This window comes from Periophthalmus magnuspinnatus, chromosome 4, assembly GCF_009829125.3.
Source record: "Periophthalmus magnuspinnatus isolate fPerMag1 chromosome 4, fPerMag1.2.pri, whole genome shotgun sequence".
Taxonomy (NCBI): domain Eukaryota; kingdom Metazoa; phylum Chordata; class Actinopteri; order Gobiiformes; family Gobiidae; genus Periophthalmus; species Periophthalmus magnuspinnatus.
Window position 1 is genome coordinate 11,653,754 of NC_047129.1, and position 22,843 is coordinate 11,676,596.

Here is a 22,843-nt window from a genome sequence, read left to right on the forward strand (position 1 = left end):
AATCAAAATTCAGGAAGTGCACGCATCATGAGACAAGGCAGCATCAAGAGTGAAAAAGAGCTGGAGAGGGGCCTGGCATGTACAAAAATGTGGAATAACAATAAGGGGAGCTTTTTGTGTGCGAGGAAGACTGCACAGAATGATGCTCACACAAAATTCCCTTTTTTTCTCCGTGGCTTCTTTTCTTCAGTGCGGCGCACAGAGATGCCTGTGTGCACACAGTATTATGTAAATAGTCTCTTCACCAGAGTGCCGCTGTCACTGAGCGAGCATCCTCTGGGCTATCGAGGCAGCCTCATTAAAACAAGGCACCACATCCATTAATAGATAACACACACACATACATATACACACACAGATATACAGTCAGCTACATGCAGCGCACTCACTCTAATAAAAGACCTCCCAGGAAGAGAGCCTTTAAATGCTTCTCTCAGGTGGCAGTCAAAAAATATCACCAAGAAAATCACTAAAATGTCAGTGTTCAGCATGCATGAAGAGAAAGGACTGGTCTGCTTCAAAAACATGCAGTTCAAGCCTGCTGCTGTAGAGGCTTTGTAACTGTGTGTGGCCCTCCACCATTATCATAGCCTGCCATAACCATCGATTGTAAAGGGAGAGTTTAAAGTTTTATACTAGTAAATCAATCAATTATGCAGAGACTGTACTATATGACTTCAGAGGGTATAGAGACTACTATATGCAGCTTTATAAACAGCTCTGTTTATAAAATGTGCTATAGAAATATGTGGAAATGAGTGGACTACATACTAAGTTAGTCAAGGCATCACTTTTCTTTTCTGAGTTTATATGTGATACACCTTTAATCAGAATCTCAACTCATTTGTTGGAGTTTGGAAGTTTTTAACGTCACCCAACAGTCTTCATAATGTCTGTATCTGTGTTGTGATTTAACCGTGTAAAGTAAAGGGAGGTTGTTTGTTTGTGATGTGCTGGCCCCTCAGGTGGTTCCCGAGGTGTGGGCTTCATTCGCTTTGACAAGAGGATAGAGGCAGAGGAGGCCATCAAGGGTCTGAATGGACAGAAGCCGTCCGGAGCTGCCGAGCCTATCACTGTCAAGTTCGCCAATAACCCCAGCCAGAAGACCAGCCAGGCACTTCTGTCACAGCTGTACCAGTCCCCAAACCGCAGATACCCAGGCCCCCTGCACCACCAGGCCCAGCGCTTCAGGTCAGTGTCCTGTGAGGATCACTATATGGGAGGGAAGAACTGTGGCCAAAATGTTTTATTTGTGTATTTTTATATATTCCCACCCTTTTAGGAGAAAATCTATTTCTTTAAACTTGTAAAATGGTTGCACTACTTTTTAAATGTTGTTTGACAGAAACGTCATTGTCACTGAATCACAAACATTTTAGTGTAAGTTTATATGACTCTGTATGACATGATTAGTGTAAGTGCAACTGATTATTTTAGTCAATATTATAATGACAACAATAAATTGACCCTAGAAACGTGTACACTACCAGTCAAAAGTTTGGACACACCTTCTCTTTGTTGTTTTTCTTTGTTTACTATTTCTTACATTTTATATATTTACAGATAATAATATCAATATCAAATGTATAAACCTATATATATATATATATATATATATATATATATATATATATATATATATATATATATATATATATATATATATATATATATATATATATATATATATATATATATATGAATTATGTAGTGAAGAAAAATACTGAAACTCAACAAAATATTTTTTTTATATTTTCTATTTCCTTAGAGTAGCCACACTTTGCTTTGTCAACAGCGCTGCAGTCCCTTGGCCTTCCCTCAATGAGCTTCATGATGACATCTCCTGAAATGGTTTTCACTTCACAGTTGTGCCTTGTCAGGGTCAAGACATGCCAAAAGTGCAAACCAGGCTTCAAAGCCAAGAGTAGCTTTTTTTTTTTTTTTTAAATCTAAAACAGGTTTTGAGTTATTTTGAGTTTATTTTTTGTTTACTACATTCCGTGTTCATTCATAGTTTTGATGCCTCCAGTGAGAATGTACCATGTCAGTAAAGTCATAATAATAATAATAATAATCATGGCAGTAAAGAAGAAAAATACATTTTTATTTGTTTTATTTTTTTTTGACTGGTAGTGTACCATCAATTATATCAATTATATATCAATTTAGAACAGATACTTAAACCTACGAGCTAACAGGTTGGGAATTGTCTTATTATTAGCTTTTATGTTACTTTCCCCTCTGTACAATGCATTCATTGAGGTGGTAGAATGTCCCCAGCAGAAAACAGGTGTTCTTGTGCACCTGGCACAGGTGTGCGTCACACTCAAGCCTAGCCCTCATCAAACAGGAAGTGTTCAGAAGAGACTGTGGGGTTCTGTTCTTCACTGTGTTGCATTTCACTCCATTTCATCATGCTCATAGTGGCTCCATTCCCTAATGACTTGAGCAAAAACATGCATTTATACGTCTACTGAATAATATTAGGCAAACAAGCTACATGTCTTCACAAAACGTATTGTTAACTAGTCAAGTTGTGAATTATCAGACCAAGTTTAATGCTAATTATTGTGTAGATTTTGCACCACGGTCAATTTGACATCAAATATGACCATTTAAATAATTAAAAAGTATTTTAGACATCCAATCCTTTATAAAACTGCACAAACCTTTGGTACTACAGAATATCATGTAAAACCAAAGTTTATGTTGCATTATTGCATATATCTTCTTGTCCTCTGAGAGTTGTGCGTGTACCTTTCTCTCTCTCCTTTAGGAAGAGTAAGCCAATCATGCTGTTTACTCTCAATCAAAGTCAAAGCTTAGAAAGTATTTTTCCTTGTGGAGCAGCCTCCCTGGTGTGACACCGCTGTAGCATGGCTGTGTGTCTGTGATACGCCAAGCCAATTTACAGGCTCTGCAGGAGCGCTGTCGTTTCTCATCACAGCTCACATCCATAGGACACTTCCTCAGTGTTCCCCTGCTCCCAGGATGCCCTGCTTAAACCTGCACTCACTTTTGGAAGTCACAAATGTGCGTGATGCACACTTTCCCTTTCTGTAACTGTCCGGAAGCATGTACACAGCAGTGCAGAGGACACACACACATTTGATATCTTCTCTCAACAATGTCATATATAGGGCAGGGTTTTTAAGGCTGCAGAAGAAACACATTTGTATCAACGTTCAAATAGAGCGAATAAAGTCCTCCTACAGTTCTAATTACACTCATCCTGTGTGACTTAATCATGTGGGCCTGCTGTAACACTAATTAATGTATAATGTGCTTGTGCGGTCCCTCTCCAAGACAGCAAACATAATCGACACCAATAATACACCAAGCCCTAGATACCCACTCGTTTCCGATTCTCTGCTGTTAACTAATGATACTAATTAGCAAATTAGCCTTATTATATCCAGGGCAAGGGCCAATTTTAATTGAAGTCATTTTTTGTCAAAAAAAGAAGACAAAAGCCTCCATTCCTACATTGTGTAATGTGAAGGTACAAAAGCCTTATTGTTTGTGCGGAGCTTGGAGAGGCAGTGTGGAGAACTGGCAGGTGAGCAAGCATCAGTGTGCATCAGTGTGTCTCAGTGTGCATGGGTACATGAGAGGGGCCGATGGGACAGGAGCACAGCAGCAGGTTGTTTTGTTGTACCCCCTGGGCCCGGTGGCCAGCAGATGTCTTTCCAATTGACTCATTTACCTACAGAGCTGCTGCTTGTTCCGCTCCTTCCGCTGTCATGGACTAATTAAAGCACCAGTAGCCCTCTAATCATAATATTTAGACATGTGTGTCCATGGAATCATACTGTAACCATGAACGGGCAAATCAGGTCACTCACTTAGTGCAAGCTAAATGATTTTGAATGTTGTGCACCACTACTATGGGCATAGATGTGTCTTACTATTTGTCTTTAAAAGTTAAAGTAAAAACACTTCAGACACCAAGAATGTTATCCTCTAAGTCACCTCCAAATCTGTAGGATTCTCAAAATGAATGGCACGTCAGTAGCCAGCTGTTGGCTCAGTTAGCTGTTGCCCTGGTCCATTAGGCCAGAGAAGTTAATAAGACATAAGACAGGCCAGACCCACGTGAGTAATGAAGGTCATTGAGTCACTGAGCCCACTGCGTCCGCACAAGAAGGCCAATCTTTCAAACTGCCCACATAAACTATCCTAAAAACAAGCAGTATCGCTTTAGCTAAAAGTGGAAATGTATTCAGTCTGGTTTATTTGCTTGGATGTAGACACTAAATATGCCTGCCTCAGACCCAGATTCATGATGGCTTGCTAAATGTTCTACTTAGTTTAACTGTTGAGTTAGGTTGCCTCATCAACATGCCAGTCCCCATCCTGTGTCTTACTCACTCACCATTATTCAAATACCAGCCATTACAGTGACACAACTCTGACGAAGGGCATTTCCCTCATCTCTGTCATCTCAGATGTTCTCAATTTGTTAATTACTTAATTGAGTTAACAAATTACTAAGCACTACGCGTTTCCCATTAACCTTTTATTGTTTATCACATTATCTATGTAGTGACCGTATATTAGTATAATGGCTGCAGGTGTTATGGCTGTATTTAAACGGAAGATTTATCCAGACTTAAAGTATATTATGACTAGTATACTGTTTGTTTAAGTACTATGAGTTGCACCACAACTAAAAAGCAAGTGAGGCAATTCAAATGTGCCTTTATGATTTCCCCACGATGTAACTGAGCCAAAACCATATTGATGAATAGTTTGGGAAACTTGACTCTTGTGACTGTGTGGTGCACAGCTGCACAGTGCCAACTACATTTAAACATGTGGTTTCTGGTGGGCTCTTCAGTAATGAGCCAGTTATGCATGTTTGTTTGCTGTGGAGTGAGGAAGACCATGTAGTTCCTAAAGGGACTAAAACATTAGTTCCATTGAGTGACGCGAACCATCTGCCCACCATTAACCCCAGAACCCTCCTTCTCTTTACAGGCTGGACAATTTGCTTAATATGGCCTATGGCGTAAAGAGGTAATTAAAACTTCACCCAATGCCAGATGTCCATGTTGACTTAATGATTTTTCAATATTGTTTTCTTTGGTTGTGGTTATTATTTAGTTTGTGTTGCCTTGTATTTTTGCAGTCTCTTGTTTGATTTGTTTGGTTTTGCCTCGTCAGGTTTCTGACTCATTTTAGGTGTAAAAAGAGAAAATAATCTCTTTATTTTCACTGGTGATGAATTTGCTTTGTTTTGATTATAGTGGTGGTGTTGTGTGTTCGGAATAACTTCTTGGTTGTAGTTCTTATTTTGAGGTGTATTTATCTGGATTCAGGGTCTCCGGCCTTGTCACATTTAACCAATTACAGAAAGCTCTTCATGGAAAACCCAATGCAAGTTCAATTAAGGTTTGTGATATATGCAGCCAGATATTTGAAACATGCTCAACATAATTGACATAATATAATCAAAATGATTATAAATTCCCTTAAATGTGTTGGCAGCAGCCACTTCAAAGCTTTGGCATTTGACTGGGACATTGACAAGTCTGGATGATCCTGAATCCTGCTGGAAACAGGAAACTGTTTCACTGCAGACAGCTCCAGCTTTGCTCGGCACTGCTCTGCTCCAGCTCCTCCCGCTCACCTCCATGTTTCATTTTGCTTTGGGCTGCCATAGGTGTTACATAAGCCCTAGCAGACATTCTGCAGACAAGTACTTCATATACTGACAGTGTCAAAGGGCATGTTACAAGCACAAGGGTCACTTAGTAGCTTATTAACACCCTAAACTTCCAATTTCTGGTGTTGTCTTTGTCATACGCTTGAACATTGGCCATCATTGTGTGAGTTTCTTCAACAATGTTTTTGGAGCACTTTTTATAGCATCGCACCTTGTTACTTTCCTGTTTCCTGGGTTATTATAGACTGAAACAAAAGGTGTAAAAGCTGAAAATGGCTGGGTTTTGAAAGGAAGAATAGCTATCTGGTCAGCCACACTGTTGCTATGCAACCTCTGGGCCTGTGTGTAACATTGGTTAGTGTCCGGACCCGCTCTGATGGGTACAGCCGCATGCGTTTACCCAGTGCTCACACTCACATAGAGACAATCATCCTCACGGTGCTGCTAACCTCCAAAGCGCCCCTATGTACTCGCATGCACCCCACTCATGTACAACCCAGCAGTTCACCATACATGTCAGACCAGGTCCTCCTGTGATGAGGCTAGAAACACTCCTACATCATAAAGAAAATATTTCACTTCATAGAACCAAAGATAACCTCAAACTATTTATTTGCAAACAGTCTGCAGTGGACCTAGAAAATGTCACCAGATGTGCACTTATTATGCCTCCCCTACATTATATTTAGGTCTAGAGGAAATACAATAATTTCCTGTGACTCCCCTCATGATATATATAATTAAAAGCTCGACATGTTTAAATTGAAAGCCCTTGAAGCCAATGTCACCGGGCCTGTTCTTGTCTAATAGTCCTGGTACTACACAAAGGCCGGCAGCAGCCTGTGCATGACCAAAGTCACACAGGAAGGTCGTAGTGACTGCCGGCCATATATAGTCATTGGAGGAAAGAGGAGGGTGGGGCCTGAGCAGTGAGCAGTGCTATTGATCGGTGCCATGAGCAGAAAACAGAACAGGCTGCAGACTGCACGAGGAGTGGGAGGAATACACTTTGTACCTTAATGCCACTGGGCTGTAAAGTGCTTCCATTTTCCATTTAGCTCGTTCACTGTGCCCTCCACCTCCTTCCCTTATGAAAGCGGTACTATTCCAGACAGCTGCAGCAAAGCGGAAATCTCAATTAAAACACGGCCAATAATGCCTATAGTTGTTTTTGGTGAGATGTGGCATAAGAAATGAACCTTTTTATCTCATTTACCTTTTTATTTAAAAGTGGGGGATATTTTCCACTTTTGTCAGTCGCTTTGAGCAGAAAAGCAATTAAAGGAAGTCAACTGAGGACCAAAATCTCATCTGAAGAAAAGCGGCAGATTATGAAGTGAATGAGAGCAGATTTAGCAGGATGGTGCATGATCTTTGATGATTTCTTCCACCAACTGCTTAATTCATCAGTTTCCTGCAATTTAGCCCTTAAAAGAGCCACTCAAGGACACACAAAAAGACAAAAAAGTCCCGTCTCCATCTCCTTGAGCAGAAACACAGCTCAGCACATTGTCGTCAGTCGCAACAGGAGGCCTTTGAGGAGCGAGAGGATCAGGCAGGATTTGAGAGCTCACACAGGCACATATACACTGGGCTGCATCTCCAGCATACATGCACTGAGCAAACAGCTGTGCATGCCTTCTAACTCATTTATTATTTGCTTTGGAGATCAGTGTCTGTGCTTGGACTACTAAATGCAAATATTTTAAATCGGGCCTTTAGGCAAGGCATTAGAGATGCAGACAAAGCTATTGGAGCTAGCAGCTAACAACTGAAGGTACGGTCCTACATCAACAAAGTAGAATATGGTTGAAAGTTAAACATAGTCAAACCAACCTCTTTGTCTTTGATTCTACAATGTCCCCTTTTTACACCAGATGACCTTTCTAATACATATCCTCCATTTTATCCGGACTTGGGACTGACACCAAAAGTATAATTTAATAGCAGACAAATTGCAAATATTCTATTGTTTGATGTAGGACTTTGAGTAGGTTTCTTGGTGGTAGTAGCCTTTTTTTTACATTTCTGATGGACTGTATTGTGCTCTCTCTCCTCTCTCACAGGTTCTCCCCCATCACTATCGACAGCATGACCAGCCTGGTGGGCATGAACATCCCGGGCCACACAGGGACGGGCTGGTGCATCTTTGTCTACAACTTGTCCCCAGACTCAGACGAGAGTGTCCTGTGGCAGCTCTTCGGTCCGTTCGGCGCTGTCAACAATGTCAAAGTGATCCGTGACTTCAACACCAACAAGTGCAAAGGCTTCGGCTTTGTAACCATGACAAATTACGACGAGGCAGCCATGGCCATCGCCAGTCTCAACGGCTACAGGTTGGGTGACCGCGTCTTGCAAGTCTCCTTCAAGACTAACAAGACACACAAGTCCTGAACTTTGAGCGGAGCGAGCAGTGACCCCACAACCCGGGGTCAAAATTGCCCCTCGACCTCTACCCTTCCCTTAGGCCCTTCCACGACCACACTGTAACAGCCATCCAACAGCTAACTCCAACGGGAACAACACAACCAACAATCCAACCAATTGAACTCTACTTCTATGGCTTATACTATAACTTTGGACCTATAAGCCAATGTTGCCTAAGTATTACAAAAATGATGAAAATGTTCATAAGTTTTTGGAAGCTCCTGTTATAATGCAGGCTTCTCTTTGTTGTATATTCTGTTCGTTGTGGTTGTTCTTGATGATTTCTCTTCAGTGTAAACAGTAGCAAACCCCCATTCCCTAATTTCAGAGAAGAGAATGTCCTTTTTAGATTGAAACCTTTTCTCTGTCCTGATTCAGGATGTGTTTTTCTTTTGTAACTCCGGATCCACTGTCGTTAGTACTCTGACCTCCCTGACGGTGAGCGGGAGGGGGCTCTTTTATAAATTAGTGAACCATCTCTCATTTTTATTGTGTATTACAACTTCCCCTTACCGAGGACGGGACAGTGCCATCCCGCTTACTCTAATGTAGAAAAATAAATTTATAACATGTCTTTGTTTTGTATCGCAAACAAAACATAGTCTTTCCTCACGGGTTCAGGGAGATGGGGCGCGGGGGGATGGGTTAGCTTTCCTGATGACACGTTCAGTAATTTAAGAAGAATATAACACTGTTGCCAAAGAGAAGATCTCTTTGCTTGGAAAAAAAAAAAAAAAAAACGTGTTTAGAAAAAAGATAAAAATAAAGAGAAATAAGATCTATTTTTATAAATGATAATTAAAAGAATAATATTGAAGAATTTTTACAAGAATCTGGATTTGAAAAAGAGAAAAATATTTTGACTGGCTAACTATGGGGGGCTGGGCGGGAGGGAGCGGGCGGGGGACACCACCTTGTCTTGTCGTTCTGCTGTGGTACTTTATAGGACAAACGCTCAGTTCGTTTTTTGGGGACTCAAAGATGGCAGTGATTTTTTAGACGGAAGGTTTTGTGAAAAGGGGAGGTGAACCAGAGGCAGGTGATTTTGGTATTTTTCATGTACTAGTGCGTAATTATTCAACAGCGACACCCAAAAGGGGAGGGAGAGGGGTCTTATTCAGAGGCCTAACCATCCTATAGTCCAGAGCCCAAAGCAAGAAGACTTTGTTCACTTGTTTTCCTGTTTGTCATCAGTCGGTAGAGACTCTCAGTAAATACATTTAGATGTTTCTCATTGGGAAGGCATATTATACACACATTTGTTTTCTGGTTTCTGTGTTTAAAAGTTACATTTGAAAAGAAACTTCCTTTTAGCGATCAATGGTAGGTGCTATACTACATTATTCACATATCTTAGATATCCAACTTTGTTGTTCTATGTGTTGTTTAAAGAAAAAATACTTCAATGTTGGCATTGAATTGAGCTGCTGTTCTTTGTTGAGTATTCATTTTATTGTGGGCCCAAATCTGGTGAGACCATATCTTTGCTAAGAACCAGATGATTGCGCAGGGCCGTGTAGAATCACTGAACTATACTTTGAGTTTTTCTGTTTGGCTTGCTGACATTTTGGTTTGTTGCTAAGCGTGAAACGTTTGTCTAAACTTCTTGATGATTAGCTAGTTCTGTTAGTCTAGATATTTGTTTCCTTAAAGGATCTATGACAACTGTGTCTTTCTTTGCTGTGTACAAATAGATGATATATATAAATATATATAGTCTACATTTGTTTTACAATATCTACTATCTGAGTTGTCACTGTTCTTTCCTTTGAGCTTGTCTTTTTCATATGACAACTTATTATGAAGTGGTGGTTCAGTTACTTAGAAAAACTTGTGAGGAACTGTTCAATTGTTGTCATGTTGCTTGTGGAGAAAAAAAAGTTTTGGATCGACTTTTGAGTTCACTTCCGCGGCAAAAGAAACAAAAGCTTCAACTATAACTGTACTTGTTGATTTCGGATTAAAAAATATTTATTTTTCTATTTATTTGTATTTATTCTCTATTTATGACTTGATTAATTTATGTGTGTATATTTATGTATTTATTTGGTTCATTGTCTGTGTATTGCGTATTCTGGTACAGGGAGGGGGGCGTTTCTGAGCAAAAGGGAACAAAGCGACTAGTGGAGAGGCTCTTCCAGTAGTCCACTGCACTGAGAGAACTTTTAGTACGTTTGTGCTTTGTACCAATATATCAAAATGACCATATAAAAAATCTAAAAGTCAAGAAAACTGAAAAAAATGTCTGGAGGGTTGGGGGACGCTCTTCCCTTATTATTAGAAACAGTTACTCGCTATGCATAACCTAGTTAATAGTTCAATTTGCTATTGCTTTTTTCTTGTCTTGTTAAAATGATATCTTAAGATCTTTTTTCAATAAAGTTTAGTCTTAATAGAATGTTATACAGTTGTTCTGGTTCAATATAACCTGTGATAAGTTTGTGTAGTTCAAAAAGCCACTTCGTCCACAACCTCCCTCCACTTACTACCGCTTTGTGATGAAACCTTATGCAAAAATGTGGGTCTGAAAGCATTCTTTTTCAGTTTTCTATCTTTTCATTGAGCTCTATTGAACACTTTATAGGAGCTAAAGCCCATTGTGATATGAGGGTCATTCATTGCACTGGACTAATGTCGATCAAAGCATATTTTTGAAAAATGTCGTCATCATGTTTTCAAATGACCTACCAACAAATATTTAAATTGTACCATTGCACACCAACTGTTCTTTCCAGCAGTTGCTGCTCAAATATAGAAGGTATGAAAAAGAATTGTACCAATTCTATATTTTATATACTCTAATATGATATATATTATATATTTTGAATGGTATAGGTAATGGAATGGTTCCAGGAGTTAATATACAGAATTGGTTTGTTGTTAAGACTTGAAAACATGAGGAGGTGTGCAGAGCATCTGGAACACTTCCACACTCACCTCAGTCATGTGACACTTTAACCATAGACTCATCTGTACCAGAATCCATAACCACAAACCAGACCCCTTCACGCCCCGCTGTCGCCGGGAGCTGAATTATGCAACGACCCCAGTAGAATGTTCTTTGTTGTGGGTGTTTCCTCCACTGTATGACCTCTGACCTCTTGTGTGCTCCATACAATCACATATACTGTGTACACAGGTGGTATATGTGCGTCTCTTCCACATGTGTGAGTGTGTTTCTGGGCGTCTGAACTCGGGGCTGTGTCACCTGACTCTAGGCCGCCCCCTATGGCTCACATCTCCCTGTAGCGCCTTATAGTGGCAGTGTGCCAGTAAGAACAAGCAGCCTGTAGTGGAGGAGGGAAGGTGAACAGAGGAACTCGGCTCATTTATCCTTATTGTCAGTTTTGAGTTTATCCTCCTGAGATGTGTTTGTTTACTATCTGAAAAATCTATAAACAAAGCGTTAAAAACAAAAAAGAGATTTAAAAAAAGTTGTCGGGCTTCTAGACCACAGCTCGCTCTATCTCTCCTGCTTATGTTATTACTTAAGAATTATCGATGATGATGATTATTATTATTATTGCTATTATTCTTATTCTTCTTATTATTATATCCAATTACTGCGATGAATGACTTCATGTTATCCTTGCTAGTTTAGGTCATTTCTGAAACTGGAAACAAAAATAAAAATCTTGCTGTAAATGTTTGTTTTTTCTTTTTCATAAAACTGTTGTGTTTGAATTATTTGTACTTTTGAATGTTGGGACAATAAAATGAGGTGTTAAGAGCTTGGATGTTTCTCGTATTCATTTAAACTTTGACATAAACTTTGAGCCAATAAACCTCATTGATATTAGTTTTATACACGCGAAATGTCAAAACAGTTTTATTTTTTACATGTTCATAAACGGATACAAAAGAGACAAGTGAGCGGCTTCAAGGAGTCTACCAGTTCATTAACACAAGGAAGGAGGTGCAGTAATAATACCTCACAGCTGAATATCTGTAGTCACTATTTATACAGCAGTATTGCAACAGTACATCACCATTGTAACAGAGACCTTTCAGAAGCTTACACATAGAGCAGATACAGACGATGTGTGCTGATCTGAGGGACTGAGCGCTCCTAATGTCTGAACAAAAACACTTGTACATTAGTATATTAAACAGTTTCACAAAGAGGAGGACAATATACCCCCTCAAAAACAAACAGGTTCATCTCAGGGGGTTTATCCTCTTATTAAAATAAATGTCTCATTAGTATCATGATTTTCTTGGAGCCAGATCACATTTTTCATTGCGATTCATGTTAAGTCTTTATATTTATTTAAGAGGTAATTAAAGTCATCTGCTTCTTCTGAAAGTTCACATTTCAGTGCAGTTGGTTAAATCCACCTGTCACTCACTCACTCAGGAGGTAAGGATGAGAAAAGGTCTTTTTATCACCACATTGTCCAGGCTGGTTCACAAAAGTAATCAAAATTTTAAGAAAAGGAAATCCCTAAAATGCTCTAAAATGTTCAAATGTAAAAAAAAACAAAAAACCTCAGACTACGTGGAAGGCGGTCTGTGAGAGGAGTTGTTGGGCTGACTGTGCTCACACCTCATGTGTCACCAGGTGTAAACATATGATTGTTCCTCTCACTTTCTATATAAACCACTTCTCGACGGTTTGGTGAGAGCTGATCACACCCGCTGCTCCGTGTGAATGTCGGCTTCCTGCTGCGCACCACGAAGACTGAAGCTCTGCCAAACACAAGCACAAGGCACACACTCGCAAACATAGGCTATTATTTCAGAGGGAACGCGCCGTCTTCCTCGTGTTAAAGAAGACATTTCACGCTTTCAAGTGTGTAGAATTGAACCGTAATATACAAACATCATCGATATACATTTGTTTATTGTCAAGTGTAATATTGATTTCAGATGGCTTAATAATAGACTTACTGTATGTACAAACCCCATTAATAATTGCAAGTAAATACAGAGCAGTAGGTGGAGATAGGGGGTAGGTGAAAACAAAGATTTTCTAAGAACTCAAGCCTCAAATACAGAACTATGCCAGAACTATGCAGGATTAGTCAAACATGCAGGAGTCAATCAAAATACAACTTTCCATAAACTAATGTTGAGGGAGTACAGTTATAACATGATTTAAAGCTCGAAGTGAGTTTTGCACAATATGACCCCTTTAAAGAGAGGAACAGCCGCTGGCCTCCAGACGGGACACCTCCCATACCCCCTCCTCTGCTTTTATTGGGAGTTATTTATGGAGCTGCACTCTCCTGATTACATGAGTCATTTAATTTTCTTATTCCAATCCACTTATAAGACTGAATAAACACAGCATAAATTATAAACTTTTGGATCCCACATGTGTGAAATGTATGGAGGATAAAAACAGAGAGAGGGATGATTTCACACTTGACTACAGAATTATTTAAGGGCGAAATCCTTGGATAAACTGTTAAGAAAAATATCGGTACTTAGCTATTCTGCATAACCATTGCCATAGTTTATTATTGTATTGCTATAGTTCATTATTGTAGCAGTGCTTATGAGAAGATGAGGACTTGACTACAGCTGTGTGACGCAGATATATGTTCAGGACATGTACAACATATTCTACATTTATCTATAAATCTAATCAAATAACTAAGCAGGGAAATGACTTATTGATAGCCATGTACTGACTCATGACTGGTCATTCTGGTTAAACCAACAAAATATGTCTCAGCAATCGGAGAAAGACAACAAGGATGCTCGTCACAGCCTGATAAGACTGTGCAACGTGCCAGAGGCCTGCCTGGCCTGTGCACCAACGAACAGGCACTAAGTCTAAACCATGGTTGCCTCCCACTATACTATGCGTATAAAAACTCATTGTATAGGCATAAACATTTAGTCTCTGCCTGGGAATGTCAGTTGCACAGACTCCGTGTACAAGTATTGCTCTTTACTGGGTGATTGAGTAAATTCCTTTCTGAACTTTATCTCTGTTTCAAGGATTCTTTGTCTTAGCAGAAACTAACGAACACGAGAGGAAAAGGCTAAATTCCTCAACAAAACATAGGCTTGCTTTATTATATTTATGTAAGGAGATACGGAGACAGCCACCAGGTCAGCTCTGTGGAGAGGTGACCCACCTCAGTCAGAATGCATGATTTTCAAATTGCTGTTTTTTGTTTGTTTCTTTCTTTTGCTATAAAAACACTCATAATTCAATTAATGTGTGATAGATTAATGCCACGAATTACAAATCCAGCCTTTTTCCCTAAAACGCCTGACTAAAATGATCTCCAAACTGAATCTGTTTCTGAAACCTTTGGAGTGTGAACAAAAGGCTGGGCTCTTTGTGAAGCTGAGGCTCTGTAGTTTTGGCCTCTGTTGTCTGATCTACTCTCATTATAAGTGCTAAGCTACACTCAGCGGAAAATCAGATTTCAAATCCTGCCTAGATTATGTTTGGTTAATATAAGGATATGTATAGCTGGTGTCTGGAGGGTTGGTAGACAGTAGGTTGATTGTTAGATGGATTATTTGTTGGGTTTAACAGTTCCCATGTCAAGGCTAAAGCATCTCTCACTAAAAATGAGATTTAAGGACTTGTAAATTGCAAAAAAAACAAACAAAAAAAACAAAAAACATTTTTTAAAAGTCCAGGTAGAATTCCTATTAAAGCCCTGTGAAATGTTTTTAATTTTAGGGTTTTATTTTTGTTTGCTTGTTTATATTTGGAGGACAGACAGATCCAGATTCACGTCAGAATAGTTGATTTGACTGAAAATAAGTGGGTTACAGCTTTTTCCTTCATGTTTCACCCACCACCCAAAAAACTTTAATACATGAACAGCAACATTATATGCAAAATTTTGTAACTTAATTTGGAAGACAATGACACCAGCTTAGACAGAAAAATCTGAAGAGACATCACTCTGGTCTGCTGAAAAATTTAAAGAGAAATTACTTTGGTCTGCTGAAAAATCTAAAGAGAAATCACTCTGATCTTTTAAAAAATCTAAAGAGAAGAGAAGAGAAGAAAAATCACTCTGGTCTGCTGAAAAATCTAAAAAGAAGAAAAAGAAGAAAAATCACTCTGGTCTGCTGATGTGCCTTTGTCAGAATTAAATATAAACCAGCTTACGTTGTTATTATATATTTCATAAGCATTTAGCACTTAGGTCATTTAACACACACAGTTTTCTCCAGATCAGTGGAGCACACTGTTAGAGCTGCGGCAGAGTAGGATACAGAAGTTTGTTCGTCTCTTCAGGGCTTAAGCGAACAATAATAAATGTTATACAAGATTGCCGTTTTATTTTTCTGTTCCAAGTGGACAATGGAACGCTCCATATGTGTCCAGCCACTTTCCGAGCTTTGGCTGTGACCAGTGAGTCAGGGAGAGATTCCAGATCAGTAATAGTGATTGGCGCGGCGGGCAGTGTGCAAATGTAGAGGTATTGTTTGTGGGTATTTGTTGATAGTGCTGGCCGTCTGGCTGTTGTTTTTGTAACACTGATGGTTGTGATAATGATGGCTGTGGCAGAAGCTTCGAGGATTAGATGACATATTGGCCACTTCTCTCAGGCAAAAGGAGCCATATTGTCTACGTGCAGAGTTGGTGATTGGCAAAAAAAAGGATTGAAATTGCATTTGGTGGTCTTAAAAACAGCACACGGAAGGAGTAAAAACACTACAAGCTATTATAAAGGTGTTTAAATTGGAGTGTAAGATGCACAGGGGAACTAACTCAATATTATTATAGTGCTTGTCAAAATAATGTAATAATGGTAATCCAGCTCCTCAGCCTTCCTCTTTTTAAATTGTTTCAGGGAAGGTCTGTGAGAGGCTTTATGGGTAAAGTAAAACCCAAAGATCCTCATGTAGATTATACGCTATGGTAACACATCTGGAGGGATCACTAATAATAATGCACTAGTCTTATATATAGTTCTTTTCCAGAGTCTATTTTATTTCGTGCATTATTCATTCATTTCAGAGGTGGTAGGCTACTATTTTTGAAGCCACAGCTGCCCTGGGGTGAACAGATGGAAGCGATGCTGCGAATCTGTGCCATCGGACCCTTCTACAGCATTGTAATAACAAAATAATAACAAAAATCTTACAGAGATGACGAAATAAATTCAGCTATGAAAACCCTGTGCATTCTGAGTTTCAATAAGCTCCTGTCTGTTGTTTCCTTTCTTGCAGGCTCTGGAGTATTGCTCTTTCCACAGTGCGCTGCTGTTTCTCCCTCCCTGCCTTTTCCTGGATGCTTCCTTTGGCTCCGCTCCTGTTCATACTGCGGCTGCTGCCTCTATGCTGTTATGTCGCTGTTATGTTGCTGTGCTGTGATGGTGGCGCTGACAGTGAGAGCCGTTTTGGCCACCGCAAACAGCAGGCACCAGATCCCCTCCTGTTTGTTCACACACAATCGGCCCAAAGCCTTTTCTCTGTTCCACCAAATGCAGAAAAAAAAAAACACCACAGCCATCACAACACTGGCACTGGCAATAGCGTGTTTTGTTTTTCTGTCATTTCGCAAAATTCACAAGGCTCGTCCATGCAGCTGTCTTTGGTGTGTTAGTTTGACACGGGTTTGTCCTGATTCAGTCTGCGATCGTAATCCGTAATCATCCAAAGACTGTAGTTTTTGGGTCCATGTTGTGTGTAGGCATGTCTGCATATGCGAGAGTGGGTTGGTTTTAGCTGTGCAAGCCCAGGACCCGACCATCTGTCACGGAGGGGCCACCCGCTTCAGAGGCCAATCTTCTCCTACCAGCCGCTCCTGACTGAGGACGCTCACAGGGCCATTCCAACAGCTCTGCGCCTCACGCCAGGCACACATTCACACAAACAATGAATGCATCTGCCACAGCGATATCAGCGGGGACAGAGGCAGACGAGCACTGGTCTGTAGGGCTGTGGGCGCCTCTGTCCTCCATCGAGCATGTCTGTTCTTTATCACTGTTTGTTTTTCAAAGTTGGAACATGATGGAGTAGATTAGTAAGACAAAAATAGATCATTGTTTGAGGGGCTCTGCCGGTGAAGACCCTGGTTCTCTTCCCAGTCTTGGATATAGTTTGGTTGGTCAGTATAAGTTTACCATTGTTGTTGAGTAAGTCTGTCTAGAAGAAAGGGAATGTTTGAGGGAATGTTATTTCCAGATGTGATCATAGAAATCAGTTAACTTCCTTTGCAATGAGTGGAGACAGGTATAATCCAGAAGCAGAGGGATATCAGGACAGAACTGCATCAGAAAAAAGATTGATTACTTGATCCAATAGGACTGTCCTTTTGGTTTAAGAAATTGTACTATTATTTATGATTACTGCACCTCCAAACCCCGCCTCCATGCTATGATTGGTCCACCCTGAAGAGATGGAACCTTCTGTGGAGAAAGTGAGATGGCCACTCGAATAGTTTAAACATTATTTATTATTTTATTGTTTTAAACGTTGGCTTCATTGGGTTACTTCACTGGGAAAGGAAAGAGTACTGTATCCCATTACTTTGAGAGTATACAGAGCTTCTTTAAAGAGCCCATTTTAGGCTATTTTCTGATCTATGTTATAATGTTCTTTCCTCATACCTGGAGTTCTGGTTTATTTCATATTTAGGCTGAGTTCTTCTCTCAAACAGAAAACACTATTCCACCTTATGATGTCATCATGTAGTAATACAGGAAGTGCTCCCCTTTAAACTCCACACACCTTCACTAGAATCATTTGGGTAATTTCAGCCCTGGAATTGACAAAGGTCCATTGAACAAAAGGTAAAAGGTAGATGTTAACTTGAAAACTACCGCTTCATGACATCACAAGGTGCAACAGAGCATTTTGAGCTTTGGAGATATAGACAGACTAATAATAAAGTGTTACTCAAACATGTGTGAATGAAACAAAATGCAACTCCAGGTGTGTTTTTGAGGAGGAAACAACAGTATAACATGTCTTAAAGCTCACAAGAATAAATTTTGTGTAATATAAGACCTTTAACTATTTAATCAGTGTCAATGCGTTTGTTGAACTTTATCGATGCCTCTCTTCTTACGATTTAGCGCAATCCGGAGCTGCAGTGTGACTGTGTTTAGTTGCTACAGAGTGTCAGAATATAGAGGGCAGAACAACAGTCCTGAAATGGATAGAGTGGAGCAGAAGTGGCAGCAGCTGTCAGACTCTACTGGAGGGAAGGGAAGCACAACCACCTACGACCTTCAGCCAAATCAAATGTACACAATATCTACCGCTCATTTTGGAGGCAAAACTGTGATTCAAGAAAAAGTGCTCTCATCCAACCGTTCAGATTGGCTGATGGCTCACTAATCACTTCAAAGTAACTGTGTGGGCGGCACATTATTTTGTCAACATCGTTCATATCTCATTGGAGAATATTTAGTGGATCGCTTCTTAAATATTTAAACTTTACCAGCATCATTTAAAATAATTACCTCTGGATAGAAACAATCAGACAGCTTTTTTTTTTAGGTTGTGCTGCTACCAAACATGCACAGTATCTATACATTGATTTTAAGTTTCAACACAACATGATTGAGTTTGTACATGTGTATTATCACTACATCGTTTTGTTTGTAATTGTATTATGACATTGTTTGCTCCGTTAAAACTATACTTACAAAGCTTTCATTCATTCAAGCTTCTTTAAGAAAACTTTTTTTGGTGACGTAAGCATTTAAACCAGACTGTGCTGTTTTGAAGTCTGTTTGTATCGTTTCATTACTTTCACTGTAAAGCATCAGTCTCTCAGCTTTTTTTTTGACTGTGCCGTTAATGTGACATCAAGTATTAGACCAGAGCTTTTGGAAATGTGCCATGATTCAACCTTTCTCCTTTTATTCTAATAATATCACCTCACATAAATGACATGAGCATCTTGACTTTACCTGCAGAATACAGAAAACTCAACAAACAGTTATCATTATAAAGACTCATTAGTGCTATTTGTAAAGGATTAGATTAAGAACATTTATAACATTGTAAATTATAAGAACATTTAAAAAGACATGGAACCTGTAGGCTTGTTCTTCTATTTTAGACTCATTAAAGGTTAATACCAAGAGTAAGGTTTATACAAGCGGTGAATTTTGTATTAGAATAAAACCATCCACAGTAAGTAATGGACAAAGAATGACATACAAAACATATATAGAACATGGTGTGAGCTATATGAGAAATAATGTGAAAAAACAGGACAGAAATAGTAACACAAGTAGGATATTCTTCCATAGAGATCGTGTCAGGACAATTTGCTTAAGTTAAGTTTTGGTAAATCTTCACATTATTCTTTCTCTGCTGGGTTATTGTAAAAGGCCCAGGTTCTGCCGCTGACACATTTGACAATTAGTGATTCCTGGTGGTGTCGGCAGGAGAGGCCCTGCCTGTGGACCCCTCTCACTGCGGGTCAATTAGAGCAGGACTAAGTAGTGCACTTAACCAATGGAGCGCACTAAACTCTGTGACCCTCGTGATTGCTCTGTGTGTCCACTAACTGTATAATGGGCAGAGAGTGCCGGACTCCTCATCCACCATAAGTGCTAACCATTAAAAGTTAGACGCACCATATCTGAGTCCATGTGATCTATGAGAGACCTAATAGCCACTCAAAATTTAGACTCTTTCACAGTCACAGCGCAGCACTGCTCTTGGTACTGCTAATAGATTTTTATAAATTGTAGATCAGCAAAACGTGAAGCATTTACTCTCTCCATTCACTTCCTTTCATATCCTAATCTCTCAGTTTATTGGTTTTTCATGGAGGTTATAGGCATCCTACGAGATCAGCAAAAAGTTACAAACATTATACCAAGTGGAGACGTCTGGAAACACAAATAGTTGGAAATACATTCAAATCGGGGCTTCTCCTACTGCATCTATAATACGTATCTACTCAGCAACAAACGGGCCCGTCCTGTGAGATGAAATGGGATGCAGGGATCAGCTCTTCTGTCCCATCTCGGCACACTCAAATTCCTTAAACACATTGGAAGAGACACGGCTCCCTCAGCAGTCTGCCGTACACAGGACCAGCTCAGCTCCTGCCCTCGGAGCAGTGCTGTTATATTGAACCAGCGACTGATTCACTGACCTTCTTGCTGCCTCATGCCTTGCTAATGTAATCTAGTGGTTTTGCTGCTGCTGCTGGCTCGCGTCCCTCACCGATCTCTCATTCTGCACAGGCTTGGCTTTTTTTCTTTAAGCACAGTCAGGAGCTCACACTATCACTTACCTGCACTTCAGTTTACTCTGTCTCAATGTTCAACTTTTAAAATCATTTGTATCACCAAAGCACAAAGTAACATAAACACCAGCAGGTTTGTCTTTGTGAGCTTTATTTATTTTGCCAATGATGTTTTAGCTACGTTTGCTATTATTATTTGCCAATTTTCAAGTTTTTCATACATATTTCATATATATATATATATATATATATATATATATATATATATATATATATATATATATATATATATATATATATATATATATATATATATATATATATATAATCAAAAAAGTCAAGCATTCATATATATATATGTGTGTGTGTGTATGTGTGTGTGTATATGTACACAGAAATAGAGCATATGGTGCTATTTTCTGATCTCTGTTATAATGTTATTTCCTCATCACAAACAGACTCGGAGTTGTGTTTTGTTTCATTCACACATGTTTAACGCACAAACCCTGTGTATTTAGGCTGAGTTCTTCACTCAAACTGAAAACACTCTGTTCCACCTTGTGATGTCATGCAATAATACAGGAAGTACTCCACTTTATTATAAACTCCATGCACCTTCACTGAAATCATTTGGATAATTTCAGCCTAAATGTTTGACAATTACCAATCTCCATTGAACAAAAAGTAAATGGTGGCTGTTAACTCAAAAACTACGACATGACATCACAAGGTGGAACAGATCATTTGACCAGAACCTAAATCTCTTCCTTTGCAACTCTTTCTTTTAGACCTGATTTCAAGTTTCTGGGGCTCTCCTAACCTATTCAGTCTTGTCACTCATGTTTTTGGCCCAAATCCATAGTGATTTTGAACAACCAAGTCCATATGTGATGTACAACTCTTCCATGAGGTGTGTAGAAGCACAAAGAGTAAATGCAGGTGGGGCTTTGCATGCATGGCATCCCTGTACAATGGCTACCGTTGCTAGGAGACGGTGATTCCAGTCTGTGGAGGGGACCTGATATTAGGGAGAGCAAATTGACCACAGGAGGCTTTAATCTGGTGTGAAACAGCAGCTGGAGCACACACAGAGTATATAACATGTGCAGGAAGGTCAAGAGCCATGACCATCACATGTAAGACTTAGATCACAAATACTGTCTACAGACAAACATGTTTTTAAAGGTAAAGGTAGACACTCCAATGAAAATGATGTAATGTTTTAAATAGTGTATGGCAGCAGATGGAGGTTTTTAAGGTTACATCTTAGATTTTAGATAGAGATGGCTTTAGTTTTAAGATAAACTGACAGCAAATCTCATCTCAAATTATGGAGTTTACTGAAACCTCTCTGTATTTCAGTTTGATGAAGACAAAACCTGTATGAAGTAGGCTTATGTTAGATGATCAGACCTATGTTCCAATAGTATCTAAGGAATATCAGGCAAGAGTATAAATATAAAGTGAGACCTGCTTTACTATAAAAATTGGCTCAAGATTGTGGTCAAGACCCACTTCATTACAAACTTTGTCAAATCATGAATATCAAACCATAACACAAAAGTAAATAAAACAAATACACCCTATTCACAGTGCTTAAAAAGAATGACATTATTCAAGTTATGACCTAGCAGATAATAGGTATAACTGAAACACCAGGACGTTTAGGCTCCTCGTTCTGTGCCCCAGACGCAGACAGCTCTGAGATAATGTCTTTAACGTATTCCTGTTCCATCTTTTAAATTTATCACAATTATGGTGTGTTTGGCCATTTTCTCCATGTCGACATTATCTCCAAGCCTCTTAAATGAACCTGTAATGTTATCTGATTTAATTGCCAGTGCAGCTGATTCTGCTTTATGAGCAATAACCCATTCACCCCAGAGGTATATCAATGTATCTATTAAAGTCTGTCTATGGCATTATTATGATTAGTCACTTTGTTTTTGCTGCTCAGAATCACTGAATCTAAACGGGAACAGAGAATCCTGACATGGTTCTCTCCTTTAGTGATTGTTCATCAGGGCTGGAAGAGTGTCCTTTGGGATGTTTCACAGATGGTATCAAGAATTGTTTAATCTGATTGCAAACAACGCCTCAATATATCCACCAGAAAACTAAAATAACTGATGAGAAAGTAGAAAGTGAAGGAATTCCCCAAAAGACATGGTTTTAAACGATATCTCAACAGGCTGTTCATTTGTGTGTTGTAACCAAACATGTCACTGTGCCCTTTCACCTGCAGACAATAACTGGACCTACAACCCCACCCAGTGGTCAGGTGTATAATGCTCACTTCTCTTTTGAATGTACAATTTCAGGTCATTACAAACATTTTTCCTTGATAAGGCTTCATTGGTTTAAAGGACACATTCAACAATAAGTGCACAAATGACCCAAATTCATAAAAAAAAAGCGCTCTGCTTTGATCTTATTTATTATTTAGTTATGATTCAACTATTTTTTTTATATTACCGTTCAACTATTTACTGCAGAAGCACACCTTTTGAGTTCAGGGCAACACTGGCTCTGACTGCAGCTTATTCTTTGAGGTTTATCAAATCAAGAGGAGACCTTCCTTTACAAACTGAACTGCACTAGTCCTT

General features: G+C 39.3%; 1 protein-coding gene across 4 annotated transcripts in view; it reads left to right on the forward strand.

The window, feature by feature from the left end:
• The window catches only part of elavl4 (ELAV like neuron-specific RNA binding protein 4), a 58,901-nt gene extending 49,971 nt beyond the window's left edge, over positions 1-8,930 (forward strand). For 2 of the 4 annotated variants that reach the window (XM_033965058.2, XM_055221155.1), the window contains exons 6-8: positions 966-1,191; positions 4,981-5,019; positions 7,735-8,930. In XM_033965058.2, the coding sequence (XP_033820949.1) occupies positions 966-1,191; positions 4,981-5,019; positions 7,735-8,062 (593 nt within the window). In that variant the 3' untranslated portion in view covers positions 8,063-8,930. The remainder of the gene's footprint in view (positions 1-965; positions 1,192-4,980; positions 5,020-7,734) is intronic. The other 2 variants (XM_033965062.2, XM_055221156.1) reach the window with 1 other exon arrangement.
• The last annotated feature ends 13,913 nt before the right edge of the window (positions 8,931-22,843 follow it).